General features: G+C 40.0%; 2 protein-coding genes across 2 annotated transcripts in view; one reads left to right on the top strand and one right to left on the bottom strand.

The window, feature by feature from the left end:
* Positions 1-13,896, bottom strand: part of CASK (calcium/calmodulin dependent serine protein kinase) — a gene marked incomplete at its 3' end in the record, with an annotated part of 276,912 nt that overhangs the window by 150,294 nt on the left and 112,722 nt on the right. The window lies entirely within an intron of this gene.
* Positions 3,910-12,968, top strand: GPR34 (G protein-coupled receptor 34). The gene is made up of 3 exons (XM_077768529.1): positions 3,910-3,966; positions 4,711-4,809; positions 9,983-12,968. The coding sequence occupies exon 3, from the start codon at positions 10,062-10,064 to the stop codon at positions 11,196-11,198; it is 1,137 nt and encodes a 378-aa protein (XP_077624655.1). The 5' UTR covers positions 3,910-3,966; positions 4,711-4,809; positions 9,983-10,061; the 3' UTR covers positions 11,199-12,968.

Genomic DNA, 13,896 nt, shown 5'->3' with positions numbered 1-13,896 from the left:
TTTTTTTAATTTTTTTTTTACATTTATTTATTTTTGAGAGACAGAGACAGACAGAGCACAATGGGGGAGGGACAGAGAGAAAAGGAGACACAGAATCCGAAGCAGGCTCCAGGCTCTGAGCTGTCAGCACAGAGCCCAAAATGAGACTTGAACCCACAAGCCTTGAGATCATGACCTGAGCCGAAGTCGGATGCTTAACCGACTGAGCCACCCAGGCGCCCCATCTCATGGCTATGCTTTCAGTGTGTTACTTGATGAGGCCAATTTGTTTGAATTACATTTTGACTTGATTTGGTGTTTTAATTATATAAAACACATACATGGCTCCAAAATCAAAACTGTAAACAAAAATTCCATTCAGAGAAGTCTAGCTTTTGTACCTTCCCTTTTCCCTTAATCTCTCCCTCCTCTTTTGTTAAGTACTTGTACTAGGTTTTCGTTTATCCTTCCATGGTTATCTTTTTTGAAAACAAGAAAATACATATAAGTATTCGAAAGTTCCACATAACGATATATCTGATAGCCGGCTCTGTAGCAGTAGCAGATTTTTCAGGGAGGTTTGTTTATTTTTGTTTGGTCTTTGACAGAGAGACATTTGTGTGCTGCCGGGAATGGTCCTGTGGAGAGGAAAAAATGACCGCAGGAGAAAGAAGGGACGGGATGTAGTGTGCAAGTGGGGAGAGGGGTTGGCCTCTGCACCAGTGAAGAAGCCAGGGTCCGGGAGCACCTGTAGATGCAAGCAGTTGGGGATGTAGGAAGATGAGGAAGTTCTCTTCTGAGTACTGTACTTCTGTTTTCTATTTACTTTGAAATAAAAGTGATCATCGGGCGGGAGTGGGTAAGGAGAGGGGGTTGTTAGCAATTGGAGAAGAGGGAAGGTGTGAAAAAGTACTTTGAAAGAACAGAATGAATTGACTGAGGCAATGGTTGTCAAACTTCAGCATCAGAATCATACAGCTGTGCTGGCTTTCATGCCCAGAGTTTTGGAATCACAAGGTCTGCGGTGAGGTCAAGAATATGCAATTCTAACGAGTTTTTGAGTGATGTAGATGCTACTGGTCGGGGAGCCATGCTCTGAGATCCACCACACTAAGGAAATATAGCAGGACTGGTAGCAGCACATGGGCCCACTTGAGGTTTGTGGTCATGAATGTGAAGTGAGACCAATCAACCCAACTGTGTGTCTGTACCCAGTAGTCTTCATGTTAGCCAGCAAGGTTCAGGTGGGCTGCATTTAACCAGGGTTGGGATTCAGATAAAGAGAAGATGGTGGTAATCAGTGATAGATGGTACCAGACAAACGTATATATTATTTATGCTTTTCTACTTCTATATATAAATAACAAGCTAAGATACCAACAAAGGAGGAAGAGGAAACAGAGACAGAAAGTAGAAAGCTCAAAATGAATAGGAAAAAGCTCATGTAAAGGAAGAACTAGAACAAGATTACAGATCTTCCTCAATATACAATGGGGTTATGTCCTTATAAACCCATCACAGGTTGAAAATATCGTAAGTGGAGGGGTGCCAGGGTGGCTCAGTCGGTTGGGCGTTTGACTTCTGCTCAGGTCATGATCTCTCGGTTCATGATTTGAGCCCCGCACTGGGCTCTGTGCTGACAGCTTGGAGCCCGGAGCCTGCTTTGGATTCTGTGCCCCACTCTCTCTCTGTCCCTCCCCACCTCCGCCCCCCGCCCCACACTCTGTGTCTCTCTCTCAAAAATAAACATTAAAAACAAAAGAAAATATTTAAGTTGAAAATGGCATTTAATATACCTAATCTCCCATATCCCATAGTTTAGCCTAGCCAACCTTAAACATGCTCAGAACACATACATTAGCCTCTAGTTGGGCAAACTCATCTATCACAAAGCATATTTTATAACAACGTGCTAAATATCTCATGTAATTTACTGAATACCATATCCACAGTGAAAAAGAGAATGCTTGTATGGGTATACAAGGGTTGTAAGTGTATCGGTTGTTGACTCTCGTGATGGTGTGGCTGACCGGGAGCTGCAGCTCACGGCCACTGCCTGGCAACATAGTGCTTGCCCGGGAAAAGACCAAAATGTGAAGTGCGGTTTCTGCTGAGCTCCCATGGCTTTGCACCACTGCAAAGTCTACAAATCTGAAGCTGAACCCCAAAGCTGGGGGCTGCATGTACACTCAAATCTGGTCATAGTAGGGCCACCAGGGCACTGAAGATGAAAGCAGGGTTAGTGTTTTGAANAGCTTGCTAGTAAAATATAAAATGATTTATGTTAGATTTAGTGAAATAGAATGCTAATAGATAACACCTATTTAAGTCATAAAAAAATTCTGCCAGATCTCCAAAATACATTTGCACAGCCATGCTCAGTGCAGCCTTATTCATAACAGCCAAGAGCTGGAAGCAACTCAGATGTCCACTGACAGATACACGGATAAGGAAGATGTGAGGGATATACACATACAATGGAACATTACTCAGCTTTAGAAAGAAGGCGGTCCTGTCACATGCTATAAGATGCAGCAACCTTGACAATACTAAGCTAAATGGAAAAAAGCCAGTCTAAAAGGACGAAATACGGTACCAGTTCACTCAAATGAGTGATCTACATTAGTGAAAATCACATAAAATAGGAAAGTAATTGCCAAGGGCAGGGAAAGGGAATTAGCGTTTAGTGATGACAGAGTTTCAGTTTTGCATGATGAAAAAGTTCCAGAGATCTACTGCACGATAGTATAAATATACTTAACAGTACTGGGTTGTGTATTTAAAAATCATTAAGATAGTAAGTTTAGTATTACATATATATACACATATATATATACATTTTTTTAACTGCACACACACAAAATTCCTGCCAGACCAACAAAGAAATCCTCTTCCTTCTCAGGGGTTCTAAGGGGAAGTAAAAGCTACAAAATATTCTCATTCTAGCAACTTAAAAATATTTTGTCCCATGTGTCATATTTATAACAAAGCAAAACCTCTGGAAAATATGGGTTCAGAAGAGTGTATGTACCCAGATATAATTAGAATATTAGCTAAAGCCCAGTGAGTTATGTATTATTTAGTGTCAGTAAAGCTGCACAGTGACAATTACGGGGAGGCTAAAAACTAATCTTTTGTTTCAGATGACAACAAAAAAAGGGAAATGCCGTGAAACTGCAAGGCGAGCAGTTCAAGAGATGGACAGATAGTCATTAAATATTGGATTAGGACCAAAACAAAAACTGCAGAATTCCTTCATTATTTTCTTTAAAAGACAGGAGATATGTCAATTTAGTTGGGAAAGTTTGTCACAGTGATAAAAGAGGGAGAATATGATCCCAAATCTCATCTTGTCCAAAACTGTAAAACTTTTTCAGAAAATAAGTCCAAGGTCTTCAGGGAATGCATGAAAATACACTAAAATAATGTACAGGTCAAGTAAAAGTTAAAAAGAAAACCCAAAACTTATAAAAAAGGATAAAATAATTCACTGTTGACGTTAGTACGATTCAATACAGGAATGTCATTTTCTGTGAATTGCTTAATTTCTAAAATGAATCCTGAAAGAAACAGCAAATGCAATGCATATTATACATTATTTCCTAGGAAAAACAGAAAATGCGTTATTTCTGCTTAGAATTCATAAAACTTCTTTATCTGGGGTGGGACGGGGATAAGGGAAAACTTCCTACGACTGCCAAGGTGAAAGGTATGCATAGAAAAAACATTTTCTAAAGTTGGAATGTTGACTGAGCTTAAACACGAAGTTGTTAAACATTTCTACAAGGACTTGGAGGGGTATCATATCGAAAAAAGAAAGAAAAAGGGGGGGGGAACAGCCTGATTACCACATGCAAATATAAAAAAAGACAACCTCAACCAATTGAACCACCACCGGATGGAGAACCCAGCTGACACATAAAGACGAGTCTCTGTGTTTAGGGAAGCTTGGGGCTCTGCTCCTTTTACTGCAAGAGAGCCTGAACTGTGAGTACGCCTTGATTTCAGTTATAGAAATAATCCATTATTTCAGTCAAAATTTGCTTCTCTGAATATTAAAGGTGAAACTGGCTTCATGGTGACTAGCACCATTTTGCTTTCTAGAGCCCTGAGTAAGGTGCTTGAATGAGACCTCTGCCTTGGTTTGACTTAAAATGAGGCTGTCTTCTTAGTGACTTGAAATACTTGAGGACACTGCAGGGACTGAAGCTCATCTACCGATGTGGTCACACTGCTTACATGGTCTTTTGTGCTCTGCCATAAAGACGTGCAGAGACACTGGAGTTTACTGAAAGTTATTTTCATAAGCAGCCACCAATTTTATGTATTTATGTATTTATTTATTTAATGTTTTATTTATTTTTGAGAGAGAGATAGAGACAGAATGAGCAGGGGAGGGTCAGAGAGAGAGGAAGACACAGAATCCGAAGCAGGCTCCAGGCTCTCAGCTAGCTGTCAGCACAGAGCCTGACGCGGGGCTTGAACCCAGGAACCATGAGATCATGACCTGAGCCGAAGTCAGACGCTTAACCGACTGAGCCACCTAGAAGCCCCAACCAATTTTATTTTCAATGTGGTAGAGGTGATCACTTATTAACTTTATGGTTATGCTGTCTCCCTAGTTTCAATGGTTGCACTTTATTCTACTGTTAAGTTTATAGCAGAACTGAATGTACTACTAATAGTATTAGTTCCAAAGTAACACGCTTTCGATTTTTATTCCATATGCAGCAATTAGTGCAGTTTTTTGAAGCATGGCCTGAGGGATCCGATCCGGTCACTATCAAGTCAAACTACAAACAGTGAAAGGTTGCTACTATTGCCAAATAGGTATGTATTTTAACATAGCGATGTAATGTTTTCACAAACATACCCGAAGTACATTTAAAAAGCTTTTGCTTGGAGCGCCTGGCTGGCTCAGTCACAGGAGCATGTAACTCTTCATCTCAGGGTTGTGAGTTTGAGCCCCACGCTGGGTGTTGGGATTACTTAAATAATTACAAACTTAAAAGGAAAAAAAAAAGCTTTTGTTTATTAGAGGCCACCATGGAATCTGTAATGTGCTGCTCTCCAGTATAGAAGCTCCTATGTGAGCCAGATGAAGACTATTGGAAGTGGGTGGTGGTACTGGGTATAAATGCAGCACTAACAAAGGGCGGCAAACTTCAGGATTTGTCAAGTAACAACACTAAAAAAACTTTTTACCACCTACTATCAGAAAACCATTGTGACCACTTCAATATACCACAGGAGTCTTAATACTCACTGGGAAACTAGTCCATTATGTGAACACAGTGGTCTGTTTCTTGTCCTCATTGGCCAGTCTTATCAAATAAGTAGTTTTTATACATCAATAGATGGCCTTAAGAACAGTGAGTGACTGACACACTGAAAGGCAAAAATTAGCCATTAAGTGTAAAACAGAATCTAATCTGTTAATTTGTTAATAGATGACTGGACACTAGCCACCTAATACATGGTTCTAAATGATGGTACTATTACTATTAAAACAAATGCAGTGCTTTTGCTTTATTTTCTTTTCTTTTAAATGTTTATTTATTTTGAGAGGGGGAGGGAGAAAGAGAGAGCAAGAGCATGTGTGCCTGGGGTGGGGCAGAGAGAGAGAGAGAGAGAGAGAGAGAGAGAGAGAATCCCAAGCAGGCCCCCCACTGTTAGTGCCGAGTCTGGATGTGGGGCTCAATTCCATTAACTGCGAGATCATGACCTGAGCTGAATTCAAGAGCTGGACACTCGGGGCGCCTGGGTGGTTCAGTCGGTTAAAGGTCTGACTTCGGCTCAGGTCATGATCTCACCATTTGTGGGTTCGAGCCTCGTGTCGGGCTCTGTGCTGACAGCTAGCTCAGAGCCTGAAGCCTGCTTCAGATTCTGTCTCCCTCTCTCTCTGACCTTCCCCTGCTCACGCTTTCTCTCTCTCAGAAATAAATAAAAACATTTAAAAAATTAAAAAAAAAAAAGAGCTGGACGCTCAACCTACTGAACCACCCAGGCACCCCTTAACTTTTATCGTCTTTAGGCTTGAAGATAAAGCAAAACCAGAAAGGTTTATTGGCAACTCTGTCCAACTATTATTTATTTATTTTACTGGCAGATTAGAGCTGGAGCAAATGGTTTCAGGATACGTGCTTTGTGCTAANGCTTTCAGGCCTAGAAGTAAGTTTGAAAAGATATGCTCTAGGAAACGTGCTAAACATTCCAATGAATGATTTGTGATTCTATAAACTCTGGACTTCTTTACTTACTCTAATGGACAGGGGAAATGAAAAGATTAATACCTTTTCCCAAAGAAGTAAAGCTGTTCTTAAAATTGCTAATGTGAGGGGCACCTGGCTGGCTCAGTCAGTAGAACATGTGACTTTTGATCTTGGGGTTGTGAGTTCAAGCCCCACACTGGGTGTAAAGATTACTTAAAAAATAAAATCTTTAAGGAGTGTCTGGCTGCTCAGGCAGTGGAACACAGGACTCTTGATCTCAGGGTTGTGACTTTGAGTCCCACAATGGTTGTAGAGATTACTTAAAAAAAAAATTGCCAATGTGGATAATGTTGAAGGAATCATGTCTAAATTTGGCTGACAGAACTCAGAATTAAAAAAGAAAATGCTGTTCATGTGTGATCAGGAGGAGTGAGGTTTAGCAAAAAGGATCATGGACCCTAAAAGCTAGGCAGATGTGAGTCCCAGCTTGGGTGCTGCCATTTAAGAACTGCGTGGTCACGGGTAAAGTTCACAACCTCTTGATTTCTCATTGCCTCTTTTGTAATACTTACCTCACAAGGTTAATATAAGGCTTATGTAAATGAATATAAATGTGCTTCACACACTGCCTGGTACACAGCAACTGCTAAATAAATAGTAGTTAATGGTTCAGCCACCTAGCTCAAGGGTTCAATTCTGGCTGCACGTTAGAATCCCCTGAGGAGCTTTTAAAGGAAACCATTGCCTGGAGCCCATTCCAGACCAATTAAATCCGAGGATATGGGGTTGGAGCCGGGCACTGATACCTTTAAAAAGCCTTCTAATATGCAGCCCAGATTGAGAGCCACTGAGAGTCTCTTCTACTTCTCCAGGGTAAGGTGCCTACTTCCAATTTAGCTCGCTCCTAGGACATGATTTGGGCTTCTCTCCCCATGTGGTCTGTGGCAGTTTCTAAGTGTGCTGTTAGGAGGCCCTACCAGCTCAGGACTAGTAATAACAACCTTCAGGTTAGTGGTAACAATCTCCACTTACGACATTCCATATCTAGGAGTTCAACCAAAGAACTCATAGTGATTAGTTTTTGCTGCAGGCGCATCACACTATTGACACAGCAAATGCGGTTTTGTTTCTTAATGCAGCTAAAGCCCCTCCTGTACTTGAACAGCTGATTTTGACGTCCACACGTAAAATTCCACTGGCTTTTCTACTAAATTCCCTCTTTCATTCAGTAATATGTACCATGCTAAGCACTTGGTACACAGAGGCAAAGAAAAAAAGACTTGGTTTTCCAATCCTAATAGAGTTTAAGATCTAGCATGGAAGAAAGAAAAAAAAGAACTATTTACAAATGAGTTTTTACAGTCATTTTGGCTATCTGAGCTCTCAAAGTCCTATCACTTGCCATCAAATTCTCTTTTATCAGTGGCCATGGGAGGTTTCTACCTGAGCTACAGCAAGGTTCCCACCTAACCATACAATGCAAATCCTTCCTTCAGGCACGCTTTTCCTCTTCCTGGTAATCTAGGTTGCATTATCTGCTTACTTTTTTGGGAACCTGCCATTCTTCCTAGATTGCCCTTTCCTTTTAGAATTTCCAATCACCAGATACATGCCTGTAATTTTCTATAAGCTTTGCTGAAATTGGTTCTGGCAGTTGAGACACAGGACAGACCAGACTGGGTCTGCCTGCCTCCCTCCCTCCACTGACCTGAACTGTGGAGACAGGCTCTTACCAGAGATGGATTACATAACTTCCTCTTCACCAGCCAGTTTTTCTTCCCTGGAATCAATTTTCCCTCTTTAGCAACATTTTAAACTGGAACTTTATCCTTGACTACATAGTTTCTTCTCGATCAAATTACAGACAGAATGTTAAGAAAGGCTAAGTTCTTCCAAATGTATTTCTCTGTGTACCATGTCACATCCAGAAGTTATTTTAATTCAATTCTACTTTACATGATAGCATTCAGAATTTGAATGCACATGCCTACAAAAATGTTTCTTGAGAGCAGAATCTTGGTCTTGTTCAACTTTGGTTTCCATGCAGTACTTAGCCAGGTATGAAATATTTACTAAAGTGAGGTTAGTCCAAAGGTGTTTATATATACATATATATTTTAGAAAGAGAGCGTGAATGAGTGAGGGGGTGGGGGTGAGGGAAAGAGAGAAAATGCCTGCACATGAGCAGAGAGAGAGAAACTTAAGCAGGCTCCATGCTCAGCTCAGAACCCAACACTGGGCTTGATCCCATGACCCTGGGACCATGACCTGAGATCAAGAGTTAGGAGTTCAACCAAGTGAGCCACTCAGGCAACCCCAAAGGTGTTTTAATTTTTTTTCTTATTTATTTTTAATTTTAAAAATGTTTATTTATTTTTGAGAGAGACAGAGACAGAGAGAGACAGAGACAGACAGGGAGGCAGGCAGAGAGAGAGAAGGAGACCCAGAATCCGAAGCAGGCTCCAGGCTCCCAGCTGTCAGCACAGAGCCTGACACAGGGTTTGAACTCACGAACTGTGAGTTTGTGACCTGAACCAGAGTTGGATGCCTGACTGACTGAGCCACCCAGGCACCGTGGTGTTTTTTGGATTTTTGTAAACTAATTTTCTTTGAGAACTTTTATGTGCCTGGGGTTAAGCTCTTCATATACGTTGTGCATTTCTACAGGTAAGAAACCCGAGGCTTAGAAAAGATGAATTGGTGTGACGAAGGTCACAGAGAGTTAGTCAGGTCTGATTTTGGTAACCTTGCTCAGAACGTCTTTGTGTTACAGCTGCTAAGATGCTGCTGTAGGGAAATGGGGCAATCACTCTAAGAAAGGAATGTGATGAGACCTCCTGGGACCCTCTCTTCATGTCTTCTAGCTCCTTATGATGGCCTCTCAGACTGAGGGCTTCACTGTACTCAATGCCCAGGAAGGGGCCAAGATCAGGTGGCACTAACATTCTCTGCTGCAGCAAATGAGTGGAATTCACACACACTCTCTTATAAGGTTCGAGCAACAGTTGCAAAGGACCTAACCCGAGGCATAGTAAGCTACAGTTAGTTGTTTCAAAATCTTGGAATGCACGTCCTGCTTCCCATCTGTACTATTGCTCTATGTTTCCGGGTCAGGAGACTGTCCATCTGGCCCAACTGGTGGCCGATGCCACCCGGTTTGGGGTTGTTTGGCTATTGTGTTACAAGAGTCTGCCTGAGGGAGCAGGTGCTCTGCTCTCCTGGGTCTGCACAGCTCGCAGGCAAATGATTTTAATACACCCGACTTGGTCTAGCTTGAAAAGGAAGAAATTTAGGACTCTTTCCTCTATTCCCACCCTAGAATGGGAGACTGCCACAGTTAATGTCCTATGCTGTGTGGCAATCCTTGCCCAAAGGAATGAATACCAGACACAAGGGAAGGAGTCAAGGCAGGGAGCTGGGCAGGGGTCGGCAATGGGCTCAGCTCACTCATGGCTGTAACTACCTTTGGGGAAATTGACCCTTATCTTTGAACAATATGAGCTGTCATTTCTCTGTACCTCCATCTCTATTCCCATAACAAACCCCTTATGGCAGGTTAAATAAAACAAACCTTGAATGTATACCACAGCCATAGGAAAGGTCAGAGCAGAACATTCCTTAAGACTCTAGTACATTTACTGCTTCAGTTGTGATACCATGCTGCTGCTACATACATAGTGTAGATAGTCAAAGTTTCTCCCGTCTGAAAATATATCATTTATTATTTGTGCTTAGAGTTAAAGTGACCATTATTAAAATGGCAAATGACTCAATGCTGCATTCCATTGCAGGAAAATTCTGAAGATATCAAAGCTACACACAAGGAACACGTCATTTAGCACCTTCACTTTTTGATCCCTATACCAGACAATGAGAAGTCACGTCGTAACAATGCCAACCACTTCGGCCCACAGCTGGCTTTGCTCCTCCCAGGGAGTGAACTTTACCGCTAATCACAGCATCCAAACGCCACACACCGTCTCAAGATCACCAAATGCTACTAGCTGTGTCATGGATGAGAAACTGCTCTCTAGTGTGTTAACAGCATCCTTCTCTGTTATTTTCATCGTGGGACTGGTCGGAAACATAATCGCCCTCTATGTATTTCTGGGTATCCACCGCAAAAGAAATTCCATTCAGATTTACCTACTGAATGTAGCCATTGCAGATCTCTTACTGATCTTCTGCTTGCCTTTCCGCATAATGTATCACATTAACCAGAACAAGTGGACACTTGGAGTGATCTTTTGCAAGGCTGTGGGAACACTATTTTATATGAACATGTACATTAGCATTATTTTGCTTGGATTCATCAGTTTGGATCGCTACATAAAAATCAATCGGTCTATACAACAACGGAAGGCAGTAACAACCAAACAAAGTATTTATGTTTGCTGTGTAGTATGGACAGTTGCTCTTGCTGGATTTCTAACTATGATTATTTTAACCCCTAAGAAAGGCCATAATATCAATAATTCCACAATGTGTTTCCATTATAGAGAGAAGACAGAGGGAGAAGCAATTTTTAACCTCATTCTTGTGGTAATGTTCTGGCTAATTTTCTTACTAATAATCCTTTCGTATATTAAGATCGGCAAGAATCTACTGAGGATTTCTAAAAGGAGGTCAAAATTTCCCAATTCTGGGAAATATGCCACTACAGCTCGGAATTCCTTTATTGTACTCATCATTTTTACTATATGTTTTGTTCCCTATCATGCCTTCCGATTTGTCTATATTTTTTCACAGCTAAACAATCCACCTTGCTATTGGAAGGAAATCATTCACAAAACCAATGAGATCATGCTGGTTTTCTCATCTTTCAATAGCTGCTTAGACCCAGTCATGTATTTCCTGATGTCCAGTAACATCCGCAAAATAATGTGCCAGCTTCTTTCTAGACGCTTTCAAGGGGAAGCAAGCAGAAGTGAAAGCACGTCAGAATTTAAACCAGGGTACTCCCTGCATGATACATCCGCTGCAGCTAAAATTCAGTCTCCTTCTTAAATCACTTGAGGTAAACACATTAAAAAGAACGAGAAAATACAACATCTTAATACTTTGAAGAACTAAAACCTAGGAAAAACAAAGCCCTAGCATCTGCAAAGCTCAGATCTGCTCAAAACTCTTTGCATATTTGTGCTACTTCATTTGCTTAGTTGTATATATTTCAAGGGCAAGAAAAGCTTATACTCATCACTAGATTTTAAATCCGTATGTAAAATCTTTTCAAAATATGTTGTTAACACTCTTAACATAGATTTTTAAAGTTAAGTGAAATTTATAGTTTTAACAACAGAGTAATTAAAATGTACTTTCACTAAGGTAGTTACTCAAAATTAAGCACTTAATATTAGAGTATGTTTAAAAGGTAAATGATTTAGGGGCGCCTGGGTGGCTCAGTCATTTAAGCATCTGACTTTGGCTCAGGTCACGATCTTGTGGTTTGTGGGTTCAAGCCACACATTGGGCTCTGTGCTGGTGGTGCGGAGCTTGCTTGGGATTCTTTCTTTCCCACCTTCCCCACTTGTGTGCTCTCTGTCTGAAAATAAACTTTTTTTTTAAAGGTAAATGATTTGAGGACCAAAAACATGTCAGAAAATATGTTCTTTGTAATTTAAAAAGCCTGTATAGTTTGCTACTGTATCCATTTATGCCTAAACCTCCATAACAGATGAAATAATAAAATTCTAATTAAAAATTGAAATCACTTATTATCTATAACTGCTTAGATAAAATCAAATTTAAATACTGTATAGTAAAATCAAGCAACAGATAACCTAAGAATTTGATAGGTTAGCAAGAGCACTTAACCCCCCACCTTCCTCCAAGCAGATTTATAAATGACTCCGCCATCTTGGACCACACTTTATTGGAGTAAAATTGAAGATATGCACATCCCATGAGCCATCAAGTCTGCTACTAGATATACATCTGACAGAACCACTCAAGCATGTACACAAGGAGACCATACATAAACATGCTCAGTGAACTACTGGTTCATAATATCCAAAGATTGGAAACAACTTAAGTTGAGAATGTATCAGCAAAGGAATGGAGAAATAAACTGTGGCTTATAAACAAAAGGGAGCATTACACAGTGCTTCAAGGAACTACATCTGCATGCATCAACATGGAGAATTAACAAAAACAATGTTGAATAAAAAACCAACAACCAAAAACCTACTGCAAAAGGGTATATACCATGTGAAATCATTTATGGAAAACACAAAACACATAAAATATGACATTCTTTACAGATCTATAGATATGCAGTAAGAGAACAAAATGTGCATAATGTACACAACATAACACATTAACTTAATGGTTACAGCCGGAGACATTTGAAGCCAAAATGCCAAAATGTTAATGTCTGTTATGCCTGTGTGATAGTATTTGGGTATCTGTCGTATTATTTTTGGTATATTGCTGAGTGTTTGAAATATTTTATAAGAAAAGAAAACTAGAGATTAGAATTAAAGGAAGCAAGTTCTGAAATTTTCATGTATGCTCAAAACCAACTGGAGACTAAGCCCCAAGAGAAAGGGGTCTTATTTATCAAAGGCTCCTGGGAGCTTAGTGTGTTGCACGGCACATAGGTGACCGAGAGGTATCTGCTGAATAACTGAATGAGTGTACAAATAAGACAAGGAGGGATGGAAGGGGTGCTTAACAGAATTGAAAATGTGGGTGTATTTCATTTTTTTTCTTGGTCGGTGTGTCTGGATATAGCTGCACAGAACATCATACAATTGTAATCAGGAGATTTCATTAAAGCAAGCATTCTTAAAAGTTTGTCTAGCATTTGTTCAGTTTTTTTGATCACACAATCAGAATGCCATTAAGTAAATATGTAAAAACCTGTTATGACAAACTCAAAATCTCCATTCAGAATTTCTTATAGTTAGAATAATTCTTCAAATGTCAGGTGGGCCACTCAGGAAATCAGTATTAAAGAGTATGAAGAATTTTGTTAGGGTTAAATTTAATTTTTTTTAATGTTTACTTATTTGAGAGAGAGAGACAGAGAGAGAGAGAGAGAGAGAGAGAATGCGCGCAAGAGAGAGAGCAGGGAAGGGGCAGAGAGAGAGAGAGGGAGACACAGAATCCAAAGCAGGCTCCAGGCTCTGAGCTGTCAGCACAGAGCCCAACGCAGAGCTCGAACTCACGATCTGTGAGATCATGGCCTGAGCTGAAGTCGGATGCTTAACCGACTGAGCCACCCAGGTGCCCCATAGGTTTAAAATATTTTAATGGAATTTGGCTTGCATACAATTAGTGCGCAGCCATATATCAATAAGTCCACACAACTGATTGAATAAAGAACTGGTCAAAACAGAATTATACTTAAGAAACAAGAAACATTTGAGAAAATTGAAATTTGCAGAAAAATTAGAAGCTCAGAAAAAATTTATATTACTTTGCTCTGGCATTATTAGCAAATAACATCAAACTGAAATTCAGCATTTCTGTTTGTATGGTTTTAAGATATGATAATACTAATTTTCTCTCATGTTCTCAAAGTTAAAAAAATTTTCTTTTACATTACCAGTAAGCATCTTACATCCCTACATATCTCTATTGTAAACATACAGTTTGAATGCTTAAATCACATTACTATTAGTTTTATGAACATTAAAAGAAATATAAATATACTCATAGTTCTAGAAGCTGTCTCATTATTTATATTAAATGAGATGATACC

The sequence above is a fragment of the Crocuta crocuta genome, unplaced genomic scaffold, assembly GCF_008692635.1.
Source record: "Crocuta crocuta isolate KB4526 unplaced genomic scaffold, BGI_CrCroc_1.0 scaffold467, whole genome shotgun sequence".
In the NCBI taxonomy this organism is placed as follows: domain Eukaryota; kingdom Metazoa; phylum Chordata; class Mammalia; order Carnivora; family Hyaenidae; genus Crocuta; species Crocuta crocuta.
The sequence above is the reverse complement of the archived record's forward strand: the minus strand, read 5'-3'. Positions and strand labels throughout refer to the sequence as shown.

What these genes read in the sequence shown, in the direction of transcription:
- GPR34 (XM_077768529.1), top strand. Translation starts at nt 10,062, where the DNA reads ATGAGAAGTCACGTCGTAACAATGCCAACCACTTCGGCCCACAGCTGG.